This window comes from Rattus norvegicus, chromosome 6, assembly GCF_021556685.1.
Source record: "Rattus norvegicus strain SHRSP/BbbUtx chromosome 6, alternate assembly SHRSP_T2T, whole genome shotgun sequence".
In the NCBI taxonomy this organism is placed as follows: Eukaryota; Metazoa; Chordata; class Mammalia; order Rodentia; family Muridae; genus Rattus; species Rattus norvegicus.
In genome coordinates this window covers 145,666,384-145,691,687 of record NC_141539.1, presented here as the reverse complement: position 1 = coordinate 145,691,687, position 25,304 = coordinate 145,666,384, and the positions used below count along the sequence as shown (strand labels likewise).

The window sequence follows — 25,304 nt, the reverse complement described above, 5'->3', positions numbered from 1 at the left end:
AGTAAGCACATCCATTGAGATAAAGAGACATTTATAGCCCCGCCCTTAGCGGTGCCCTTCCAGTGACTGGCTCTTCCAGCGGCCTGAAACAAGCAAGCTTCTTAGTGTTCAGAGTTCCAATTTCCTTCTCTGAAACAGATAAGAATAGAATTAAGAATAAGAAATTAAACAGCTGTGATACAGTGGTAGCATGTGGTGCTGACATTCAGTCGGGTGCCTGCCCAGTGCCTGTTACCGAGCTGCAAAGCGAATTCGTCCAAGGTTGGCAAATGCACATGGAGGAAAACAAAGCTGGTAGGCTCAAACTACTAGATCACAAAACGATTTCAGCTTTATCCTGGTTAGCACAGAGCATCGCCAGTGTAGGACAGGTTCCCTGACCAACAGAATAATGCACAATACAAAGAGAGGCCTGAAATAATATCACCTTACATATGGAAGGGCCGCTAGAACACCCATTTAATTAAAACTAACAATGACATAACGCACAGAAATCGATTTCAGATGAATTAAAGGCGTAAACTCGAAAGCGTAATAGTAAAACCTGAAGGAAAAAAACAGAAAAATATCTGTGAGAACAGAGGGGTCGGGGGTTGGTAGGATTTCTGAAACAGGGCCCGAAAGGCATATTAGAAAAGAGATGAGTCACTAAACAGAACATCATTAAATTTTGAAGTTTCTATCCATTGGAAAACAGCAGAGAGTGAGAAGACAACCACATACATGGAAGATCAGCTTCTCATGAAGTCCCGATACCGGGCTCTGAAAACAGTTCCTGATAATAGCCAAAGAAAGATGGCTCCCACACCAAAAGGGGCAAAAGATCTGGGCCATTCACAAAACAGAGTTTCACGTTTTCACTAACCAGTTGAAAAGTCATTCATCTTCATTTTTCTTTAGGAAAATGTAAATGGAAGCTTCAATATAATAACACTCATCTATCAGACCAAAAGGGTTCTACCTTGTTGGTGTAAATAGAATGCTATCTGGTTTGTCCTTCTCTTTGGGCCTTTATAGACTGGGACACCCTATGTCTTAGCAACCCCTTTTGAACTGTACAAATGATAGGTATCTATAAATTTGTTCACCAAATAAACACATGAAAGAATCTATCTATTATAAAAAAAAAAACAAACAAACAAGAACAAAAACTAAAGGCAACTCAAACCTAGTTAGTAATATTTAGTAATAGAATGGATAAATTATAGTCATACAGTAAAATACTTTGTAGGTGTAGGAAACAAAATGGTTAGTCTCAAAGCCATAAAGCTTGATGCTTGGACAATCAAGGATATAGAGTGCAGATTCCATGTATATAAGCACACACACACACACACACACACACACACACACACACACACACACACACACGTTACTGGGAATAAGGTGGTCCCTTTGATGGGTGAGCATTGGCAGTCACAAGACAGGGCAAGTATTGGTTTCTAAATGCTAGTAATGACATGCCCATGTGAGCTGGATAGATTCAGTTTGAAATGTATCAACGCCCTTATGTGTACCCATCTAAGTACTAATGATTGTCGTAAGTCAGATTAAAACATATTTAACCTTGAGTCGGCACATAACTTGTCAAAGAATATGCTCATTTGAGAGGTGACAATAGTTTAAACCTTAGATCTCTTTTGCTGTAATGGTTAGATAGTCCAAAAACTCTTGTTAGGTTTCTTTCTAGATCTAAGATACTATGGATATATAGTTTTTATTTAAAAAAACAATTTGGAACATATTACTTTTTTATATCCTAATTTCTACTAGCCCTTCTAATCTGCTAAGTATTCTGAGTTTCTGTATCCCAGGGTGAGTTCTTTATAAAATAGTTGTGAAAATAAGTAGCCCTGACTATCGCAGAAGTTACTGCTAACACTCTCCTGTTTATTTTCCGTGTCTTTTGTTCGTAGGCAAGCAAAGGCCGGACTACACTTGTGGTAGCACACCGGCTCTCCACTATTCGTGGGGCAGACCTGATTGTGACGATGAAGGATGGCGAGGTGGTGGAGAAAGGGACCCATGCTGAACTAATGGCAAAGCAGGGACTGTACTACTCCCTCGCTGTGGCACAGGTAGACTACTGCGTGTTCCATGCGTATACTTCTTTGTAAAGCAAGAAGCAGGACAGGGCAGGGCAGGGTTACATTCCCCACAGAAGGGTTTCAAAGACTACAAGGTGGGGGATAATGCCGAGAAGAAAGTCAGAGGGATAAGACAGCAATATAGATTAAAAAGACAAACAAAAAAAAATTGGTTGTGCCCTTCAGGATAAAAGTTAGCCTTTCATGAAGAAAAATGAATGCTGGGAGAGACAGTGAGAAAAAGATATCAGCCATTTTTAGAAGCCTGTTAGAAGGGCCAGGGGCAGGTGTCAAAATGTGCAGTGCAGCAGACAGTGTGCATGGCATGCAGTGGAACTTACTAAATATCTGTGGCATGAACACACACACGCAAACTCTGCTCCATACATATGCATCCTCATAGGTGGAATGCAGAGCTCCTACTGGGTAGTCAAAAGGGTGGGGATAAAGTTACCACCTCCCAGTTTTCAGGACTCATATCTGCCTGTGCTGAGATCCAGCCTGCTGGATTTTACACGACTCTTTCCTTAAACACATGAGTAGAAGAAGACGAAATTAACCCTCATCATCGCCTTCATTCTACTCCTGCTTCTTTCTCCTACTCTAGAGAACCAACGTCTTCCTAAGGGCTCTTATATCGGTAAATAGCTTTAGTCTTTTTCTGTTTATTTTACTTCAACTGTCTGGTCCTATCTCCAATGTTCACATTATTGTTTTACAAGTTAAGAAGTAGAGAGAGCTGTGAGTCTCCATCCCCTCACCAAGTTGGTAATAAAACTGCGAGTTCTAACTTTGTCCACTCCACTAAGTTAGTGTTATTTAGCATAACCTAAGGGTAATGATAACAAAACAGAAAGTTGAAATACACTTTTCTTCTTTTTCTTTTCTTTTATTGGATATTTTCTTTATTTACATTTCAAATGTTATCCCCTTTCCTGGTTTCCCCTCCAGAAACCCCCCCATCCTATCCCCCCACCCCTTGTATCCATGAGGGTGCTCCCCCTACCCACCCACCCACCCACTCCCTGCCCTGGCATTTCCCTACAATGGGGCATGAGCCTTGACAGGATCAAGGGCTTCTCCTCCTATTGATGTCTGCTATGTATGCAGCTGGAGCTATGAGTTCCTCCGTGTGTACTCAATGGTTGGTGGTTTAGTCCCTGGGAGTTCTGGGGTTTCTCGTTGGTTGATATTGTTATCTTCCTGTGGGGTTGCAAACCCCCTTAGCTACCTCCTCAGTCCTTTCTCTAACTCCTTCACTGGGGACCCTGTTCTCAGACCAATGGTTGGCTGTAAGCATTGACCATATTTGTCAGGCTCTGGCAGAACCTTTTAGGAGACAGCCATATTAGGCTCCTGTCAGCATGCACCTCTTGGCATCCCCAATAGTAACTGGGTTTGGTGACTGCATGTGGATTAGATCCTTTTCAACAGAGCATGGTGACTCAGGCCTGTATTCCCAGCACTCAGGAGGCAGAAGCATAAGGATTCTTGTGAGTTCCAGACAAATAATGAGAGTAAGGTTGCTTTTGTTGTTGGCTTGTTTGTTTGTTTGTTTGTTTGTTTGTTTTTAAAGTGGGGAAGTTTCTGGGAAGATGTCTCAGTCAATAACATGCCTGCCATATAAGCATGAGCACTTAAGTTCAGATCCCCAACACACGTAAAAGCCAGGAACTGTGGAACTGTTGTGGAACACCATGAAACTCCAGCTCTGAGATGGGCAGAGGCAGGTAGATCTCTGGAGCTCATTGGCCAGCCAATCTAGACAAAATCATGATCCCAGCTTCAACGAAAGACCCTACCTCAAAAAGTAAGATGGTGGGCAATGGAGGAAGACACTCAATTTTAACCTCTGTCCTACACACACACACACACACACACACACACACACACACACACACACGTACTTATGTATAACAACACATATACACACTAAAAAATGAAAAGAAGAAAAGGAAGTACAACCTACTTGATTAACTACTTGATTTTATTTCATATTTGTCTACAGTCTGTGTTTCCTTTAAAATTAAAGGGAGATGTTATTTGACAACTGAATTTGCATGACTTTTCATTCCTTAGACCACTGGTTCTCAATCTTTGTAATGCTTCCACCCTTTAATACAGTTCCTCATGTTGTGGTAACCCCACCACCACCACCACCAAAGGACCAAGGTTCAGCTCCCAGTACTCACATAATAGTTAATAACCATCCATAACCCTAATTTCACCAGGCAGTGGTGTCACATACCTTTAATCACAGTACTTGGGAGGCAGAGGCAGGTGGATTTGTGGATCGTAGGCCATCCTGATGCACATAGTGAGTTCCAGGAGAGCCAGGGCTACACAGAGAAGCCATATCGCAAAACAAAACAACAAAACAAAAAACAAAACCAAAAAATCCTCTCCAGTTCCATGGAATCTGATACCCTCTCATGACCTTCATGGCACCAGGCATACAAATACATACATTCAGTCAAAGAAACCAATAAATAAATAAATCTAAAAAATCAACCAAGTACAGATGCATTTTCCTAGTATATCTTATATTTGTACCTTGACAAACTTATACACGTATACAATGCATCTTGATCTCCGACCTACTCCCAACTTCTCCAACCTACCCTACAACATCCCCCTTCCACCTTCACGGACTATTCTTTTTGTCGTCTTTTCTATCTTTCTGTTTTTGTAACTCACTGAGTCCAATCAGTGTTGTCTGCTGGGAGACTGATCTTCTTGGCTTGATCTTGTTCAGGTGATCATGACTGTGTGAGTTGATCTTGCTCAGGTAATCATGGCTGTGGTGAGTCAGTGGATACAGTGACCATGTTGTGTCCAGAAGACAGTACTTCACAGCACTCTTCTTTCCCATCCTTGGCCTTTCCCCCCACTATGTTCCTTGAGCCTTGAGGTGTCCAGGTTGGTAACAAGTCACTTATTCTCAGCACTTATGGAGCTCTCAGTCTCTGTACTAACTGCTGCTCACTGCAGAAAGTAGCTTCTCTGGACAAGATTGAAGAGTAACACTAATTTATGAATATAAGCGTAAATAATTAGAAGACAATTTGACACGTTCATTTAACAATACAACGTATGTTCCCTCCCAGGACTTATGACCTTCTGAAAATCCATGAGCTTTGACAATGTTTAGAGTCATGTAAAACTTACAGTTAGACATCAATTTCTTCCTGTGTCCAGGCATCAGATTTAATAAGAAAGCAGTTATCCCAGTAACCTTCATGCAACTATGGTATCACCTTGCAGGTGTGTTGTAGATCAGTGTTGTTGTACTCGGGGACCAGTGCTAGGTAAGACTACTCTGCTTTTACTCCCCCAGCTTCCCTTATAGTCTCCCAGCACTTGGAAAGAAAGAAGTTCTCAGGTCAATCTCAGCTTGGTTTCTCTATGTCTTACAACCAAACTGTGTTTTCTCTTCAACAATAGGATCCTACATTCTCTCTAGTTCTGGTGAGCAGCTAACAGCAATGACAACAGCCTGTCTTGTGTTGGAGGCCTCTGGGGCCTCCTTAAGTTGTAAGGTATCCGAGGCCTGGCAATAGGGTTTGCATTTACTCGTGCAGGGTACCTATGTTCAAATTATACTTTTTTTAGTTAGTTTACAAAGTAAATAGTTTTCCATAAAAACTTTTCATCCATCCTTAGTTTTGGTTGGTCCTTTCCTCATCTCTACTTAAAACACTTAATACTCCCTCCATTCTCATTCTCTTTTGTCTAGCAAGCTCCTTAGGAAAATGGATTGTCTTTGACCAATAATAGAACTCTTTCTCAGAAAACTGTACTATGAGAGCTGGTCAGATTCTATTTTAAATTTTCCACAGAGTAACTCCTGAAGGAAAGAGAATGATAGCCAATAAAAGATTTCTTCCATGGTAGAAAAATAACAGAAAGAAAGAGGATAGCATAGGAGTGTCTGATTACAGATGATAACAAGTCAGCCTGGTTAAAATTCACTGTACCTCTGTGATTCATTGGCTATTCTTCAGATTATTGAAGAATCCAAACATCCCTGGAATGTGGTCTTTGTGCACACCCTCATTGTCCACCTGCCCTTCTCTCAGCTGCTACCCTATCTGGGCTCCCATCATCTTGTGTAAACTCTCTGTACTAGAAGGGACGTCTGGTAAAATCACAAATCTACTCTCTCACTCCTGGATCAATGGAGAATACTGCTTGGGTGTCTCAATAAAATTGCCCTCATCTTTCTGAATTACAAAAAAAAAGAAAAGGTAAAAAAAAAACTAGGTACAGTGCAATCTAGATTAGAATTTAGAATTTAACAGATATATATATATATATATATATATATATATATATCACTTTATTCTTAGGGAGCACCAATAAACACCCACTTTGCTTTGAAATCTCAGTCCAGGAAAGTATTACTGTCTCCTAAGTTCTGTCTCAGGTACAGGCCACACACCACACACACATAAACTTTAAAGTGACAACAATAAAATACCTTTGTATTCTTTCCCTTTGTGTGTATTGGTGTGTGTGTGTATGTGTGTGTGCATGTGTGTGTATATATTCTGTGTGTGCATGCATGAGTGCATGTATGTGCATGGGTGTGTGCAAATGTATGTGTGCATGAATGTGTATGTGTGTATGTGTGTATTCATGTGTGTGCATGAAAGCACCATCCACCTTGTATGCTTGCTTTTTTATGTAAGAATCTAAGTAGCTTATATCTCACCAATTATGCTAACCTTGGTAGCCAGCAAGTCAAAAGGATCGATCTACCTCTATCTGTCCATATCCTTACCCTCCAGCTGCTCCCTGGCCCCATCTCCCACCTCTTCCCTTCTTCTCCAGCACTAGGATGCTAAGTATAGTCCACCATGCCCAGCTTTTTAAAAACTTGTGTCCTGGGAACCAAACTCGGGTCCTTGTGTTTGCTGGGCAAGCACTTTGGCAGCTGGGCTGTCTCCCTATCCCTGCCTTTTTACTTTTAAGTCATCAGCATGTCTGTTCTTCATCGAAGGCATCATTATTACAGTCTGTGCATTCTTCCTTGAAGGATATTAAAAAGGTCGATGAACAAATGGAGTCAAGGACATGCTCCGCTGCAGGGAATGCCAGCAATGGTTCTCTGTGCAATGTGAATAGCGCCAAGTCCCCCTGCACTGACCAGTTTGAGGAAGCTGTACCCCATCAAAAGGTAATGGTTCACCTATCAACATGCTTGCGTACATGTTCTCCAGAGTCCAATTGATCCTTGTGAAATTTAGAATAGACTTACAATAAAATAGTACAGTGCTGATAAATCACAAACATTTGCTCTCATTTCCCTGTGATGCTAAGGGTGGGGGAGGGCATCCAATGAACTGCATTTTTGCCAAAACAGTCCCTTGTTGGGAAGGAAAATAATTTTCATGAAAACATGGTGTTCCTTCCTACAAGGAAAACTATGGGTTAAAACAGCAGCCACTCCATGCCACCCCATGGCTACCACCAGCTTAATTTGGTTTAAGATGTTGTGGATCTGAGTCTGGAGGGCATCCAATGGGACTTCCTCGTGTCTTAAATAAAGAATTGGATGAACAACAAGTGAATAGTCATGAAATCCAAACCAACTATTAAAGAAGGAAAAGGTGCTTTTCTAAGAATGGAGGTGAGCCTGGAAGTCACAACCAACTCAAGATTCTTAAATCCCAGGCCATAGTATCTTGACCCTATTGGTCATTTACATACTCCCTGCTTTCCCTACATGTAGAGAGGGGTTTCTAGTTCATCTCAATGTCTCTTTCGCCTGCCACTGCTGCTACAACAGCCTGGATGCAGACAAGCCACCTGCACAGTTCAGCCCTTTAGTACCCTCTGCTCCCATGAACAGGGATTCTTGTCCCCAAGTATGTTCTCTGCTTCTAACACAAAGGTCACTCGCTTTATCCCTCTGTGCCCCTGATACTATTCAGTACTCTCTTCAGTCACACCATTCTACCCTGTCTCACTTCTGTATCACAATGAAACTCCTTCCTCTAACATAACTTGGGCTCTTGACCTACAACTGAATGTTCTCAGTACCATTCCTGGCCAGGTTTCTATTGCCATGATAATCACCATACTCAAAAGCAGCTTGGAGAGGAAAGGGTTTATTTCAGCGTACAATTGTAGTCCATCATGAAGGGAGCAGGAGCCTAGAGGCAGTAACTGAAGCAGAGGCCATGGAGGTTGCTTACCAACTTGCTCCCCATGGTTCACTTAGGTTGGTTTTCTATATAACTTCCTGCCCAGGAGTAGCAGTGCCCACAGGATCTGGGACTGCCCTCGTGAGTCATTAATCAAGAAAATGCCCCACAGATTTACCTAACAGGCCATGTTGAGGCATTTTCTCAATGGAGGATCCTTCTTCCCTAAAGGCTATGGTTTGTGTCAAGTTGACAAAGAACAAAGCCCAGCATGCCTTGTCATGAGCACCACTCACCATCTTCCCTGTTCCCTGAGTTCCAGAGCTCTCCTTCTCCCCAGCCCCACATTCCTGACCCCTGTGTGATACTTTGTACTTGTGCTTTGCCAGTTATCTGCCTGGGCTCTGAATTACCCTTCTGCTACCCTATCCAACACTGCCACTTGTTGGTAACTATAGATGTCATCAGTGGGTATCATAGGGATTTTCATTTATTTCAAGTAACCAATAGAGTAAAATTTATGACATCTAGCATTTAATAAAAAATTAATAGTAAAACAAAACAAAATATAAAACGACTGAGAAGATTTCTGGTAACCTGAGTTCAATTCCCACACCCGCATGGTAGAATACTAGACTTCTACAATTTTCCTCTGACCTATACATATATCCAGTGGCATGTGCATAGATACACAACACACACACACACACACACACACACACACACACACACACACACACACTCTTAATTAATGTAAAAACGTTGAATTTATGTGAGAATACCTAATAGGAAATCTTTGCAACCTTAAGGTTTCCTAACTGTAATACCAAAAACATACTGATAAGAAAAGAATAACAACAAATGCGGTATTACCAGAGTGAAGAACATTGCCATTTATAAAACAGATTTAAGCAACAGAATAAACCATAAACTGAAAGTATTTGTAAACCTCATATCTGATGTAGTACTTGAATCAGGCTATATTAAAAACTTCCAAACAAAGCATTAAAAAAAATTAGCAGCGCCCAAACTACAAAGTGGGGGAAAAGAGGAAAAAAAATAGACAGAAACATTCAGAGCCTGACCCACATGTGGCCTATATATATACAGCCACCAAAACTAGATAAGATTGATGAAGCTTAAAAATGCATGCTGACAGGAACTGGATATAGATCTCTCCTGAGAGACATATCCAGACTGTGTCCAATATAGAGGTCAATACTAGCAGCAAATCACTGAACTGAGAGCAGGACCCCCTTGGGGGGAATTAGAGGAAGGACTGAAAGAGCTGAAGGAGCTTGCAACCCCATAAGAACAACAATGCCAACCAACCAGAGCTTCCAGGGACTAAACCACTACCCAAAGATTATACATGGACTGACCCAGGGCTCCAACTGCATATGTAGCAGAGAATAGCCTTGTTGGGGCACCAGGGGAAGGGGAAGCCCTTGGTCCTGCCAAGGTTGGACCCCCAGTGCAGGGGAATATGGGGGGCTGTGAGGGGGATGTATTGGGGGAATATCCGTATGGGGGAGGGGGAAGGGAGGGGAGTGGGAGCTTATGGACAGGAAACCGGGAAGGGGAATAACATTTGAAATGTAAATAAAGAACTATATCTAATAAAAAATTTAAAAAAAGAAATGCATGTAAAGAGATTAATAAAAAATGTTTAAAAAGGAAAATATATTAAACAGAGATGTAAATAGATATGATAAAATATTTTGACTTTATGAATTCTGTATAAAGAACTGTTTATTGTTATTCATTACTTGATTATAATTATATAATAAAAAACAATAGTACTGACTTGAAAAAAAATGTGTAGATGGATGAGTAGACCAGGAAGGGAGAAAGAAAAATCTAAAAAAGCAAGTAAACACTGGAGAGATTATGGAAAATAAACTATGTCCTGACACTGAAAAACAAAACAAAACAAAACAAAAAAACCATAAATAATGTGAGTTTCAGGGATGAGCAAAGGTTGAAGGAGCTGGCCTGGAAACTGGAGGGAGAGGGTTTGCAAAACGCAAGAGGAACCTTCTGGGGAAGCAGTCGTACTAACTATGGCACTATGTTAGTGGTCTCATGAATAACTAGAGGCTTCCAAACCCCCAAATTACTCATGCATGTTCAGTTGGCTCTGTACAAATCACAACTTAATAAATGTCTAAAATAATCAGAGGAAATTTGAAACTCTTTAGGAGATTTCTAACTTCATCAGATTGGTTTGTGCCTGTATAGAAAATGCCCTTTTCATATTTCTACATCAGGTTGACTCTAAACATTCTTTAATCTGTAATATAAGGTAACGTTGCATTTGATTAATGTCTCATGACATTGCCCACGATTTTACAGAGATTTTTTTCATTTTTATTTTGCTTTATTTTATGTTTTGCTTTTCTGTCTTGTTAACACTATTTAAGCAGTACTCCTTTTAAAAAAAAATCTGGGCTTTTTAAATCCATAGGGACCAAATAAAATAAAATAAAATAAAATAAAATAAAACCACGTCTTTTAAAACTGTGACTCACAACTGCATACATGGGCGTCACAACTGAATGCTGGCATCACAAAAGTAAAAGAACTGACAACAGTTAAATGTTCCTGAATGTGTGATGGCTGACCGTTAACTCAGTATCAATCACTCGGTGAACATAGCAGTGTTCCTGGTTGTCTCTCCTGTACTGCATGGGACACCATTCCTGTAGTCTGTGAGCACACAGCCTGTGCACCTTACAGGATGTGTGCCCTCAAACCACACCACACAAACGAACTGGAACACTTCCAGGGCTAAAATTCTAGTAAAGCACTGACCTCCTGTACTTTCTCTGCTGACTTCCTGCCTAACCCCTGCCTAGATTATGGAATTTAATCTGACAAGAGTAAGAAAAATCAAGTCTCTTATTTCTTGTGACCTTAGGTACCTAAACAAGTGACCTACCGTGTGCTTTCTTTTTAAATTTTTTATTATTTTATGCTTTATGTATATGACTGTTTTTTCTTGTTTGTGCATCTCATGTGTATGATGCTTGAGAAGTCAGAGGAGGGCATCAGATGCCCTGGGACTGGAGTTACAGGTTATGTGCTTCCCATATAGGTGCTGGGAATCAAATCCTGGTTCTCAACCACTGAGCCATCTCTTGAGTCCAATTTTGTACTTTCTTAGTACAACTAAGTAAAATTCCAAAAACTAATGTCATACAAATCGTCACTTTGATGTAAGATTCTTTTATGTTTGAGACTCATTATTAGTAATGATAGTGGTAAATTTTTTTCTAAGAAAAATACAATTGTACACTGACATTTGTTATATATGATAGTTCCAGTGCGCCTCTGCGTGTCCTGCCTCACTTCTCTGGGCTCCATGATGCCCTCAGACTGATGTTGTTCTTAACCAACTTGTTTTATTTTTTAGACAACTCTTCCTGAAGTTTCACTATTAAAAATATTTAAATTAAGCAAGTCCGAGTGGCCTTTTGTGGTTCTGGGAACTTTGGCTTCTGCTTTAAATGGGTCTGTTCACCCAGCATTTTCCATCATCTTTGGAAAATTGGTCACTGTAAGTAAAACTCACGTGTTTATGCCTTCAACAACTTAAATTGAACATAATCTGAGAGCACAGAGCTGTAGTGTATTGACCAGCCAAATGGGAACCAGAACTTTCAGTGGGTCAACCCCAGGACAGAGTCCCTGTTGGAAAGGTAGCTCCTGTTGGTGTCTGAGTGATCTGTAAAGAAATTGCTTTGCTTTTTAATTCTGACTCCAGTGTTGTATCAGCATTCCTAAGCACTGAAACAATAAAAGAGACAGGTACAGCTTCTCTCTTCCCAACCTGTCCAAACAATGACAGACTTTTATTACCAGCCAGCTCAGGGAGAGGGAATAGAGTTTGGGATTGTGCCAGAGCCCTTGAGAGCTGACTAGTTCAGGATCTCACTAGACCAACACTGCTTTCAGCACCCCCTGTGCACAGATGCATTCCGTGCCAATGTGTAGGTCTAAGGCCTAGCTCTGTGAACGACGTCTAGGGACACATACAAATGCCTCACTTTAGAAAAACATTAAGAAATGTGAGTTATTAAAAGTTATTAGAAACAATGATTCAAACTGCTGAACTAATTGAAAAAAATACTATAAGGTCAGAAAGCTGTCTCTGTGGCTAGAAGTACTTGCCACACAAGTTTGACAACCTGAGTTTGATCCCCAGAACACACATAAAAAGCCAAATGTGGTCATGTACGTCTGTGCTCTATGGCAAGGTGGCAGACAGACAGAGCGTAGGCAGGAAGTGTATGGATGGCAGACTAGAACGTGCAGTGCATCAGAAACAGGATGTGCTCTGTCTTAACAATTTGCAAAGCAAGAAAGAATCTATTGCCAAAGTTGAACCCTGACCTATACACGAATACCCCAAAGATTCACACAAACATGTACAAAGAAGGAAGGGAAAGAGGGAAGAAGGGAAGGAAGGAAAGAAAATTCAAATAATAATAAAAAAAGGAAGACATACTGTAATACAAGACCCATTTGTCTGATATATTTACCAAGCAAATGCAGGCAAATTAAAAGTAAGCTGCTTTTATCATGTGTATTAAAAGTAGAGGAGAGAGTAATAATAGTGGTTTGGTTTGTTTTTTGTTTGTTTTGTTTTCTTTTCTTTTGCTCAGAAATGCATATAGCTTTTTCTTTACATTGTAATTCCTGTAGAAAACCCTGATGTATATAGATGTTTTAAGCGAGGTTGGTTTTGTTTTCTGTTTACACTTTCCTCCAAGCTTCTGAAGGAAACTCTGCTCCTTCTCAGATGTTCGAAGATAAAAATAAAACTACATTAAAGCAGGATGCAGAGCTCTACTCTATGATGTTAGTCGTCTTGGGCATAGTGGCTCTTGTCACCTACTTGATGCAGGTAAATCTTTAACTGACTAAACAGCCCTGAGCAGGATCACGTGTTCACATTATCTTCCCCGTTCCGGTTTAAAACATAATAACCGAAACATTACAAAGAGAATTAAGAATAAATGTAGAACTTTTTGTTCGTTTCCTAGGGGTTGTTTTATGGCAGAGCAGAAGAAATTTTAGCCATGAGGTTAAGACACTCAGCATTCAAAGCCATGCTCTATCAGGTCAGTGAACAGAGAAAAATTTTTCTTCTTTTAATTTAGATTTGTTGTCAAACATTCTAACCTTTAATTCTTTCTCATTTCTTGACATAATCTTCATATCAGATCATTGAAAAGCATGCTTTTTGTTATTTGCTCTAGGCAGCAAAATCTACCATTAGAATTCTTATGGGCATATTCTTCTAATAAAAGCCTATCCTGGGTCTGGAGAAATGGTTCAGCAATCAAGGAGGCATACTGCTCTTCTAGTAAACCTGAGTTCAGTTCCCAGAATCTCCACCAGGTGGCTCACAACCACCTGTAATTCTGACTGGAGAACGTGACCATCTCTGGTTTCTGAGGGAACTGCACTCACATGCATGTAACCATGCACAGTCACACACACATACACACAATTAAAAATTTAAAAACCCAAATTCTGAGGCTAGTATTCATTGTGTTCAGCGTCCCTTTGATGCACAAAGTTATGTCGGGATGAGAAAGGAAGACCACATGTTAAAACTGAAAAGAAGAGATGCGAACTCAGGCACCTCAGAATACCCTTGTAGGACTCCCTGATGTCCTAAGGTCTCATCCTTGAGCCAGAGAAGGCTTTTCTCTCCCCATTCAAAAGTCCCCCAGGCTCTCAGCTGTTGTGGAGAAAGCCATCTATTCAGATGACATTTGTGTGCCTGGCAGGCCACACTATGCAGATGACCAATCACTCTTGGAAATAGCTGAGCTAGGTGGATCAAGTTCTAATCTCCTGCCAGAAGGAAGTCTGGCATCTGAGGTGATGGTGTCCCCCTAAGAGCCCATAATCATTGAAGACTTGATTTACCTTCTGTCAGCAGAGCTCATGGGGAAATCGTTCTGCCATTGCTTTTCAGAAATGGAGTTGTTGTCATTCCAGCAATTGTCAAAATCAGTTTTTACATCTTAGCAGTCTTGGGGCTGCCATCCAATGAATTCCACAGCCCTTGTACTGCAGCATGCAGCTTCCAGCAGTGGGTGCCATCATGCTTTCTGTACAGAAAGGTCCTAGCCCAGAGCTTTCCCCACAATAGAAACATCCTCTAATCTTAGATAGTTTAAAAGAAAATAGATCTAACCCCTGCATGTAACTTGGTAAATTCTATTTCTTTACTTATTAACACCTTATGTCTCCACCTCGAATCTTAATTAATGTGAGACTGTAATTAACTAAAACTATATTTCACACCTACTGAACTCACCGTTTCTCTCTTCATGAATTCATTGTTTCCCTAGTTCAGATCTATTTATGTCCATAGAATTTTTAACTGCTTCCTGGATATCTTAATATTTAACACAGAAAAAAAAGTCAATTTTTATGTTTACTTTGGATCTCCCTCCTGTTCACAGAATATTCTTTTTAAAAATGTATTTTTTTTTTTTTTGGTTCTTTTTTTCGGAGCTGGGGACCGAACCCAGGGCCTTGCGCTTCCTAGGCAAGCGCTCTACCACTGAGCTAAATCCCCAACCCCAATTTATTTTATTTTTAATCATTAGTATGCATGTATGTCCATGCGGGTGTGTGCACATGAATGCAGGTAATAAAGGAAGCTAAAGGCTTCAGGTCTCCTAGAACTAGAGTTAGAGACCATTGAGCTGTCTGACTTATGTGCTAGGAACCTAACTTAAGTCCTCTGGAAGAGCAAAAGTATTCTTAACCACTGAGTCATCTCTCCAGACCCTGTTCACAAAATTTTAAAGAGGAAGAATGTAGGTTGATGGTCAGGTCCCGAGTCCGCTCCTGGGAAGCTGACCATGCTTACCCCACACCAACCAGTGCCACCGCTGGACAGATGTCAGGCTGTGGGAAATGCGGATGGTGCTCCAGAAGTGGGGAAGCACAATCTGAGGTAGGGAACGCAGCCAGGGCCTGCAAAGAAGTCGGGAATCCCCATGAAAAGAGACAGTCCATGATTTCAAGGGGTTTATTGTCCTGGTGGAAAGTGGGTGAGTAAAACCATATGCCACTTCTCAGAGTGGGCCTGAAATTAAATACCTTTTGCAGGGAGGAGTGTCTGGGAAGGAAAGGTTATTGGCTAAGCCTCCAGGCCTTTGGGTACTTCATTATAATGGAGATCTGTCTTGAACATATGTGACCTATGGTCACCTCCTCTACCTGTGAAGGGGCTTTGGGCATTGCCCTTACATGACTGATGGTCACAAACCTATGGAGGGCTGGGGGCTAATGACCCGCCTGGTTTCCTGGGAGTCAGGTGAAACGCCTACCATCCCTTCAGGGTCTCTGGGGTTTGAGCCTCCACAACTGGGAACCAGGGTGCCTTTCCCTGTCCCGCAGAAGAACTGAACTGCTTTTGTGTACAGAACAGCTATCAAGTGCTCTGGTGATTGCTGCCACGAATATGCTTCTCTAGCTTTAACTATGTGAAGACCACCAGCACAGTAACACTTTTAAACAAGGACTTGCTACTCTCCAGGCCAAAAGCCATGAAAGATAAATAAAGAATTCAAGTACTGCTTAATCAACTTCATTCATTTCCGCTATAGTTTCACTCGGTCCCTTTCAGCAGATTTTTCTTTTGTTTTTCTTATTCCTGATTGTTCTTCAGAATTCTTGCATCTTATATTTGCTCTTTTGGATGGGGGTGGGTGGGTATAGCATTTTTAGTCTTTCCTTTGTAAGTGCCTTCACAGTGTTGCTTTGTCTGTGGCAAGGGAGACAGCTAATGTGAGACTTTTACCTAACTTTTATTGCCTGGGTTTCTGTGCTAAGATAAAACTTCGAAGCCTTAGAAAGCATGCTGAGGCTTGCAGTGCCTTTTTACAACCATTTTGGAATCTCACTGAAGTAGACATGTTTATAGAATTGGGTGTGGTTTTCTGTAGATATACAATCTATCTTTTATGTGATTACCTAAGAGCCTTTCAGCTAAATAATTATTCTGATTGTTGCTAAATTCCACGATTGAAACTATTGTTTGTCGCATTTTTTTAGTGGTCAATATTGATATACAGAACTGGGGGAAGGTGGGGTTGGATGCCCCCCCCCCAATTTCCCCTCTCAACTGTTTGTTGGGGGAGTCTAGGTAAAAAGAAATCTTTCAGCCATTAGATAGTAACAGCGACAGCAGCCACTTAGAAGAACTGGAACTTTTTCCAAAAGGTTGTGAGGTAACAAATCCCAGAGCTTGAGAAGCAAGAAATAAAATTCAGCTAGATGCCTCTGCCAGATGAGAGGCAGAACAAGACGGCTTCTTTTTTTTTTTTTTTTTTTTTTTTCTTTTTTTTTTTTTCGGAGCTGGGGACCGAACCCAGGGCCTTGCGCTTGCTAGGCAAGCGCTCTACCACTGAGCTAAATCCCCAACCCCACAAGACGGCTTCTTAAGAAGCTCACATCCTGGCCTTAGCACTTGCCAACTGTGCGTCCTGGGCTTACTCCCTCCATTCCTCCCTCAATGCGTCTATTTCCCCAATCTACAAACGTAGATTACCTCATGGAGCTGTTGTAATAACTACAGGAAAAACACCTGCCACACTCGTCTTCAAGTGTGATTTTACCTTTATTTCTAGTAAAACGGTTGATAGGAGAAGGGTATATGAAAATTCCTGATAGACTCTACCTATAAATTACTTTACCTCTGGGAGGACAGAGTGCAAGTCAATTTTCACTCAGGACCAGCCAAACTCCAGAAAAATCTGCTAAACATTTTGGCATCTATTGAATACTCAAGAAGACAGTCTCTAGGGTTGTACAGCTGCTGACTTGTAGAAAGCAGTTTCTGCCTTACTGCTGATTAGAGACGGGTGACTAAGACGGTTCATTGTGTGGTACAGTGAGTACTACAGAATCTGGTACATAAGACTCAGATTTCACTTTTCTATATTTGTCATAGCACACCTGAAGTTTCCTCAAGTGTCCCATGTTATGTCAAAGTCTAGAAACAACTAGGAAGGAGCTGGAGTTTCTTTTTTTTTTTTTTTTTTTTTTATTAACTTGAGTATTTCTTATATACATTTCAAGTGTTATTCCCATTCCCGGTTTCCGGGCAAACATCCCCCTCCCCCCTCCCCTTCCTTATGGGTGTTCCCCTCCCCATCCTCCCCCCATTGCCGCCCTCTCCCCAACAATCACCTTCACTGGGGGTTCAGTCTTAGCAGGACCCAGGGCTTCCCCTTACACTGGTGATCTTACTAGGATATTCAATGCTACCTATGGGGTCAGAGTCCAGGGTCAGTCCATGTATAGTCTTTAGGTAGTGGCTTAGTCCCTGGAAGCTCTGGTTGCTTGACATTGTTGTACTTTTGGGGTCTCGAGCCCCTTCAAGCTCTTCCAGTTCTTTCTCTGATTCCTTCAACGGGGGACCTATTCTCAGTTCAGTGGTTTGCTGCTGGCATTCGCCTCTGTATTTGCTGTATTCTGGCTGTGTCTCTCAGGAGCGATCTACATCCGGCTCCTGTCGATCTGCACTTCTTTGCTTCATCCATCTTGTCTAATTGGGTGGCTGTATATGTATGGGCCACATGTGGGGCAGGCTCTGAATGGGTGTTCCTTCATTCTCTGTTTTAATCTTTGCCTCTCCCTTCCCTGCCAAGGGTATTCTTTTTCCTCATTTAAAGAAGGAGTGAAGCATTCACATTTTGATCATCCGTCTTGAGTTTCATTTGTTCTAGGGATCTAGGGTAATTCAAGCATTTGGGCTAATAGCCACTTATCAATGAGTGCATACCATGTATGTCTTTCTGTGATTGGGTTAGGAGCTGGAGTTTCTTAATTTGAGGACAAGTGCCGCAGAATAACAAGTGCTTGGCTTCTGGTTCCAGTGCTGTAATCCTAACTGTAGCTATCACTCCCGAACATTCTCCTTGCTTCACGCAAAGAGGGTCATCTCAGCTTTGGTTACCTAAAACCCTGACTCCTTTGGGAAAGCCTCCCATGGTAGTGGCTCACAGAACATGGCTCTACAAAGCTACACCCACCTCCTCCACACTCCTCCACAGATCTTTCTTCTCACATGCTGCATGATTCATGCTCTGCTTCTGTTTAATTTCTGTTTCCTTGACAGCACTGTGTAACCTGGGCCTCAAAGCTCAAGCCAGCTGTTTTTATTATTATTATTATTATTATTATTATTATCAATTATTAATTATTATAGAAACCATGTTCATCGGTGTCTCTACTGGGTTTTAGTCCACAAGTGTGGTCAGAGTAAGTGGATGGAAACACTCAATAAAAGGAGATCATTTCCTCAGGCTAAGTGCTCAGAAGAGCTGTCTCTATCAGCTGCTGAAAATGAACCAGTTCTTACCAGTTCTTACCTTTAATCGCTCCTGTTTTTTACCTGTCCTCTTTAGACTCTGTGCTTCTAGGCAACAGCTGTCCAACACTCCACCTCTTACCTCACAGTGCCAACAAGTTACCAAACTGAGGGAGTAATAAAAGGTGCCAGGTAAAATCTTGCCTGTGTGAATCCTAAAGGAGAGAAAATAGGTTGTTTTTTGGTTTTGGTTTTGGTTTTTTGTTTTTGTTTTTTTTTTGTTTGTTTGTTTATTTTTTGTTTTTTGGGTTTTTTTTTTTTTTTTTTTGGTTTGGTTTGGTTTGGTTTTTGTTTTGTTCTGTCACTGATCTGTTTAGGTAAAAAGATTTGAAGATATTTCTAAGTTGTACTGCACATTACTCCAGTGTGCAAATAGAATGTTCTAGATATACAGCTCACTGCTAATGGCTATGTAACATGCATTGAGAGCTAGAGTCAATCCCCAGTACCAAAACCTTAGGCAAATGAATAAATAAATGAGTAGTCTTCTCCTCACAGAATACTTGTGGAACAAAACTGCAAGTGACTCTTCACAATAGCCACTTTAGCAATGACCATTCTACAGTTGTAGTTCTACACTCTACATATTATAATATGGTAAGGAGTCTACGAGTCAGTCTTACATTCTTCAACCTAGGGAGAATGTCTCTCTAACCATTTGTCAACTCCCTCCTCCCTAGGATATGGCCTGGTATGATGAGAAAGACAACAGCACTGGAGCCCTGACCACAACGTTAGCTGTGGACGTAGCACAGATCCGGGGTGTATGTATATTGTGATTTTAAAATTTGTTTCTACATTTATGTATTCAGTGGGTGGTGAGTGAGCTTGAGCCGCAGCCCACATGCAGTGGGCAGAGGACAGCTTCCTGAAGTTGGTTCTGTCCACCCACTACATGGGGTCTAGGGATCGAACTCAGGCACCAGGCTTGGTGGGAGGTGACTTTTCCCACTGAACCATCTTACCTCATCTTACCGCATCTGTTGTTTTTTTATTAAACAGCACTCTGTCTGGTATGCATGTGTACCTACACATAAGTGTCTGTGCCTATCTGTGGCTTATGCTGAGATGGCCTAGCATTAAGTATTAAGCATTAAGTAGTATCATGACCCGCAAGGAATTCTTAAGGAAAGATGCAAGGATATCTTTGAGATCGGGCTATTTTTTGCCTAAAATAAAGAAGTTTTGGTACATATATTAGAATAAATCTAAAACTAAAAAGGATTCTAAGAATTAGAGACAAGAGTTCATGAGGAAATAGTGGAGCAAAAAAAAAAAAAAAAAAAGCAAGAGGAAAGAAAACACACCCAGCACAGATTTTTCCGTTGCTTTGTTTTGAGGCAGAGCATCAATAAGTAGCCCAGGCTGGTCTTGAACCCATAAGGCTCCTTTCTCAGCTTCCAAATGCTAGACTTAAAGACCTGAGCTTCACCAAGCTCCAGAAATGTCAATGAAGGGAAGAGTTTAATTTTAATTTCCTCAGAAACCAAGATCTCGCTTAAATGGGTATCTATTGAGGCATACTCAGTGGTGTGCTCTCTAAAGATCATGTTAGGCTGTGTATATAACCATGGCCTGTCATATCGCAAGTAAATAAGACAATTGTTCATCATATGCAGGTTATTGGTAGAGTAGCAGCACACTGAACGTGATGCTTGAATAAGAGTAGGAATAGGGTTGTGTGCAGGAGGAAAAGAACAACTTGCCAGCCAGGTGTAGTAGTTTATGTCTGCAATCTCAGGACTTGGAAAACTGGGACAAGAGAATTGCTCCAAGTTCCAGCGTAGCTCATTTCACATAATGAATTGAAGGCCAGCCTGGGCTATTTGGTGAGATTGGATGGATGGATGATAGATAGATAGATAGATAGATAGATAGATAGATAGATAGATAGATAGATAGATAAAATAGATATTAGATACATGATAGATTGATGACAGATAGATGGTGGGACAAATATCAATTTTCTTCTAATTATTTTATTAAAATTAATTTTCAGTGTTAGAGAGATGGCTCAGTGGTTAAGATCACTGTTCTTCCAAGGCCCTGAGTTCAATTTCCAGCAACCACATGGTGGCTTATAACCATCTGCAATGAGATCCAATGCCCTCTTCTGGTGTATCTGAAGACAGATACAGTGTACTCATATAAATAAAAAAATTAACCTTTATAAAACAATTAAGATTTTAATCTAGTTGAGAAAATGAGCACACAGCAAATTGTCTTCTCCTTAATTTAGGTGAGATTGTTTTTGTTAATGTGGATGTGGGTGTGTGCATGCACACATGTGGATGGGTGGGCCCATACATATTTGGCCAGAGGCCAGAGGAGGACATGAGGCATCCTGCTCTGTCACTGTCTTCCTTATTCCTTTGAAACAAGGATGAACATGGAACTAGGCTGGTACCAGAACACCCCAGCAATCTACTGTCTCCTACGGTGCTACAGTTACAGGGGAATATGGCTAAGCGTAAGTTATGTGGTTACTAAGGACCAGAACTTAGAGAACTTCATGCTCTCAAAGCAAGTGCTTTTATCCACTGAGTCACCTTTCCATTCCAAGATAGAATTTTAAAGTTCTGTTGGAATATGAACTGTAGAAGAGTTGAGAATCTCTAAGATTTTATTAGGTAGGACTTCAATTCGAAAATAGGGCCAAAGACCTCATCTTACGAGCATACATGGGTTAAAAAAATATGTAAAACGCATCGAACACGGTGTTCATCTAATAGGCAATAGGTTGGTGTGAACAGACAGTACATTTGAAATGCTAATTACAACCTTAAGCAGAAAATGTCAGTCCTGGTAATCCATGGAAACCCCCCAACTCCCAAAAAGTGGTATTTTTTTCCTTTACTGTGTCAATAAGAGAGAGGGAGGGAGGGAGGAAGAAGAGAAAGAAGAGGAAGAGAGAGAGAGAAGAAGGGGGAGGAGGAGGAGGAAGGAAGGAAGGAAGGAAGGAAGAAAGAAAGAAAGAAAGAAAGAAAGAAAGAAAGAAAGAAAGAAAGAAAGAAAGAAAAAAGAAAGAAAGAAAAAAGAAAGAAAGAAAGAAAAAAGAAAGAAAGAAAGAAAGAAAATGGTCCTGGAGAGCTCAGCAGGTAAAAGCATTTGCTGAACAGTGTGGTGACCTGAGTTCCAACCCCCAGAAGCCCCAGGTCAAGGCAAACGGCTGACTCCACAGTTGACCTTTATACAAGCATGTGTATGCACACACAGAGAAACACACACGTACACAAATAAAACATAAAATTGAAAAATATAACATTGTCCAGCTTGACACTTTATAAGTACTTGATTAGTGCCGGCAATCATACAAAACTCCCCTATTGTAACTGAAAATGCTGCTCTTACAACAGCTTTTGAATGAGCTGAAACATTTAACCTCAATCATAAGTAATTGTGATGGGCTGGAAAGATGGCTCAGTGGCTAAGGACACTTATTATTCTTGTAAAGGACCTGGGTTGAGTTTCCAGCACCCACATGGCATCTTAGGATTAACTGTAATGTCAATCCCAGAGGATCTAATGTCCTCTTCTGGTCCCCAAGGACACCAAGCATGCCCAAGGTACACAGACATTACATGTAGGCAAAACTCCCATACCTGTAAAATTCAAATAAATAAATCCTTTTTCAAAAAGCAACATCTATAAAATAAATTTCAAGTCATATATACTTTGAACTCTGAACTCGATGACTTTAAGATGTAAAGTAAGAAAAGACTTCTAAGTGTGAGGGAGTCTGCTACTCTTCTAATGGAAGTTCACATAAATGATTGCTTGGCCACATAGGGTGATGTCACACCTGGTGTGACGAGTAATCTTCATGTCAGACAACGAATGACTTGCCAGTCTTATTTGCCTGCTAATCCCGGTCTCAAGAAAAGGTATTAGAGAAAAGTCTAGAAATAATTTAGTGTCGTATCTCTACCCTATGAACCATATTCCAGTTCCTGTATTATACAGTTTCAATTATAGTTTGTCAAGTATGTGAGTGTGAATGTTCACAAGACAAACCCTTAATAATAATGTCTTAGTTAGAAACCTTTAACTAATGGCCCAAAATATATAATCTTCTATATTATATGTGTACATACACAGTCAGCTCTTGTGAGTTTGTCCAACAAATTCTTTTTCTGATAACAAATATTCTCACTGCCACTTTTAGAAGCTAGGATACTTGGAGAACTATGATCAAAACACACTGGGGAAGTGCAGTCACAACACCTTTCTTTAAAAAGTTGAATAGCATAGCCTCTTTAACTGGTATTGTTTTAGCCCAGAGTAATGGCTTACTGCCCGCCTGTCTGTCAGCAGACTCTCATATAATAAGTAGTTTTAATAAAAGTACAAGTCCACTTTAGATTCTTTTGGAGTCTAGACTCCACAAGATTACAAGTTATTGTTCTTTCTGTATATTCTAATAATGCTGTCATCAACCAGAGCTCTTACTTCATTTTCACACAAGAAAATCCTACCGTCACCATGGGGCACATTCTATGCCACCAGCAGACCCAATGCTAATGCCAAGATCTCTGCTCATTGAAGCTATAATTATGCTGCCTGGAGAAATCATAAATGCTTACATCATTTATTAATTTCAGAGCCATCGAGCTGATCAGTTGGTGCTAGTATATTAACTTGGGCAATGATGATCTCATTTCTTGATTTCTGACATGGGAAGTATATAAAACAACTTGATAGTCCTTTTGAGCCAAGGCAACATTAGCAGTTATTGAAATGACTTTATTTAGCACAGTATAAGCTGACATATAATTATAATCCTGCCTTGGGGTTTTAGGCTAAGTTTATTAAGAATGGTTATCAAGTGTGTACCAAAATCTGACATCCAAATCTATGATAAACTCATGGTCAATTCTATGCTTTTCCACGAAAAGCACACTGCTAGAGAAAACAAGTTAACAAATTGGTCTCATTAACTGAAGGTGTAAGTGGCAATATCAAGCCAGGAAAGGAGGAGACATTGTAGTCCAAAGCCAGAAAATATTCCAAGAGTGATCTTTGAAAAAGTAGAACTGACTTTACAATTATTATATAAGTACTACTTGCCTACAGAGGGCATGGTACTAAAGCTTTCAGACACAGCACTCACGAAGAAGAGGCAGGTGGTTCTCTGTGAATTCAAAGCCAGATTAGTCTATGTCATGGGTTCAAGGCCAGCCTACGTGAGACTCTGTCTCAGACCCCCTTCCCCAAATAAAATGCATAAACAAAGAGATACAGGTCTTATGAATCTTCCTTTGGTGCAAAGCTCGATACTTAGGCAATGCACTAAAATGTTAACTGTCTTTAGTGCTATGAAGAAAAATAATGAGAAATTCTCAATGAGTCGCCTTGGCTGGTATGAAACTCTCAATATAGATAGATAAACTCAAAAGATCCTCCTACCTCTGTCTCTCAGGGACTAAGATTAAAGGCATGTGACACAATCTGTTAAGTGTAAAAAAGAAAATGATAAATATCATATTGAAGCACACACTTGAATGAAAGAGAACCTTCAATCTTTCTATTGGTCTTTCCGCCAAGCTTTGGTCTTCTATCACTGGGGAAGAAGGAACAGGGCCAGGTGTTAGAGACTAGATATGATGAATCAGGCATGCAGGCATTATGTCAAAAAAGTTGAGGGGAGCAGCCAGAGCAAGATGAGAACGGTGCCATGCATGGAAAGGTAGTCACTGTGAGAACAAATGAATTGTATATGGAAAGATAAACCTATTAAGAAAAATTAGAAGTCAAATGTGGCAGCACATGCCAGTAATCTCGGCACCTGGGAGACAGAGGCGGGAGAATTTCCACAAGTGTCAAGCCAGTCAGAATAAGTGTGAAACCTCATCTAAAAACACAGATAGGTAAAGGGAGAGGAGGTTGGGGTAGGGACGGATAGGGTAGGGTAGGGTAAAGTGGATTAGGGAGGGGAGCAGATGAACAAGGAGATGAGAGGAGAGGGGAGGGGAGGGGAGGGGAGGGGAGGGGAGGGGAGGGGAGGGGAGGGGAGGGGAGGAGAGGGGAGGGGAGGAGAAGAGAGGAGAGGAGAGGAGAGGGGAGGGGAGGGGAGGGGAGGGAGGGGAGGAGAGGAGAGGGGAGGGGAGGGGAGGGGAGGAGAGGAGAGAGGAGAGGAGAGAAGAGAGGAGAGGGGAGGAGAGGAGAGGGGAGAGGAGAGGGGAGGAGAGGAGAGGGGAGGGGAGGGGAGGGGAGGGGAGGGGAGGGGAGGGGAGGGGAGGAAGATGGAAGAATGGAAAGAAAGAGAGCAAATAAGGAAAGGAGAAAACTGAAACCAACCTTGTAGCCTTGAATGGGAATTGGAAAAACTGCAGAGACTCTTAGATGTCAAGAAATTTTGGCTAAGTAAATGCAGAGATAAATACATAAATGTACACACATACACACACATGCACACATTCACACACATACATGCACACACATGCACAGACACACATACACTCACATACATACACAGACACATACTCACACACATATACACATACACACACTCACACATACACACACATACGTGCACACACACAGGAACATAGACTCACACACACATATTTGTGTACACACACATGTATATATTCACACACATATATGTATATACACACAAATACACACACACACATTCACACTCACACTGCCACCCAGTTC

At 41.0% G+C, this 25,304-nt stretch overlaps 1 protein-coding gene across 5 annotated transcripts in view; it reads left to right on the top strand.

The window, feature by feature from the left end:
• Positions 1-25,304, top strand: part of Abcb5 (ATP binding cassette subfamily B member 5) — a 95,610-nt gene that overhangs the window by 44,391 nt on the left and 25,915 nt on the right. For all 5 annotated transcript variants that reach the window (NM_001446919.1, XM_087553587.1, XM_087553585.1 and 2 more), the window contains 6 exon segments: positions 1,917-2,078; positions 7,126-7,266; positions 11,652-11,795; positions 13,041-13,145; positions 13,285-13,362; positions 19,325-19,408. In NM_001446919.1, the coding sequence (NP_001433848.1) occupies positions 1,917-2,078; positions 7,126-7,266; positions 11,652-11,795; positions 13,041-13,145; positions 13,285-13,362; positions 19,325-19,408 (714 nt within the window).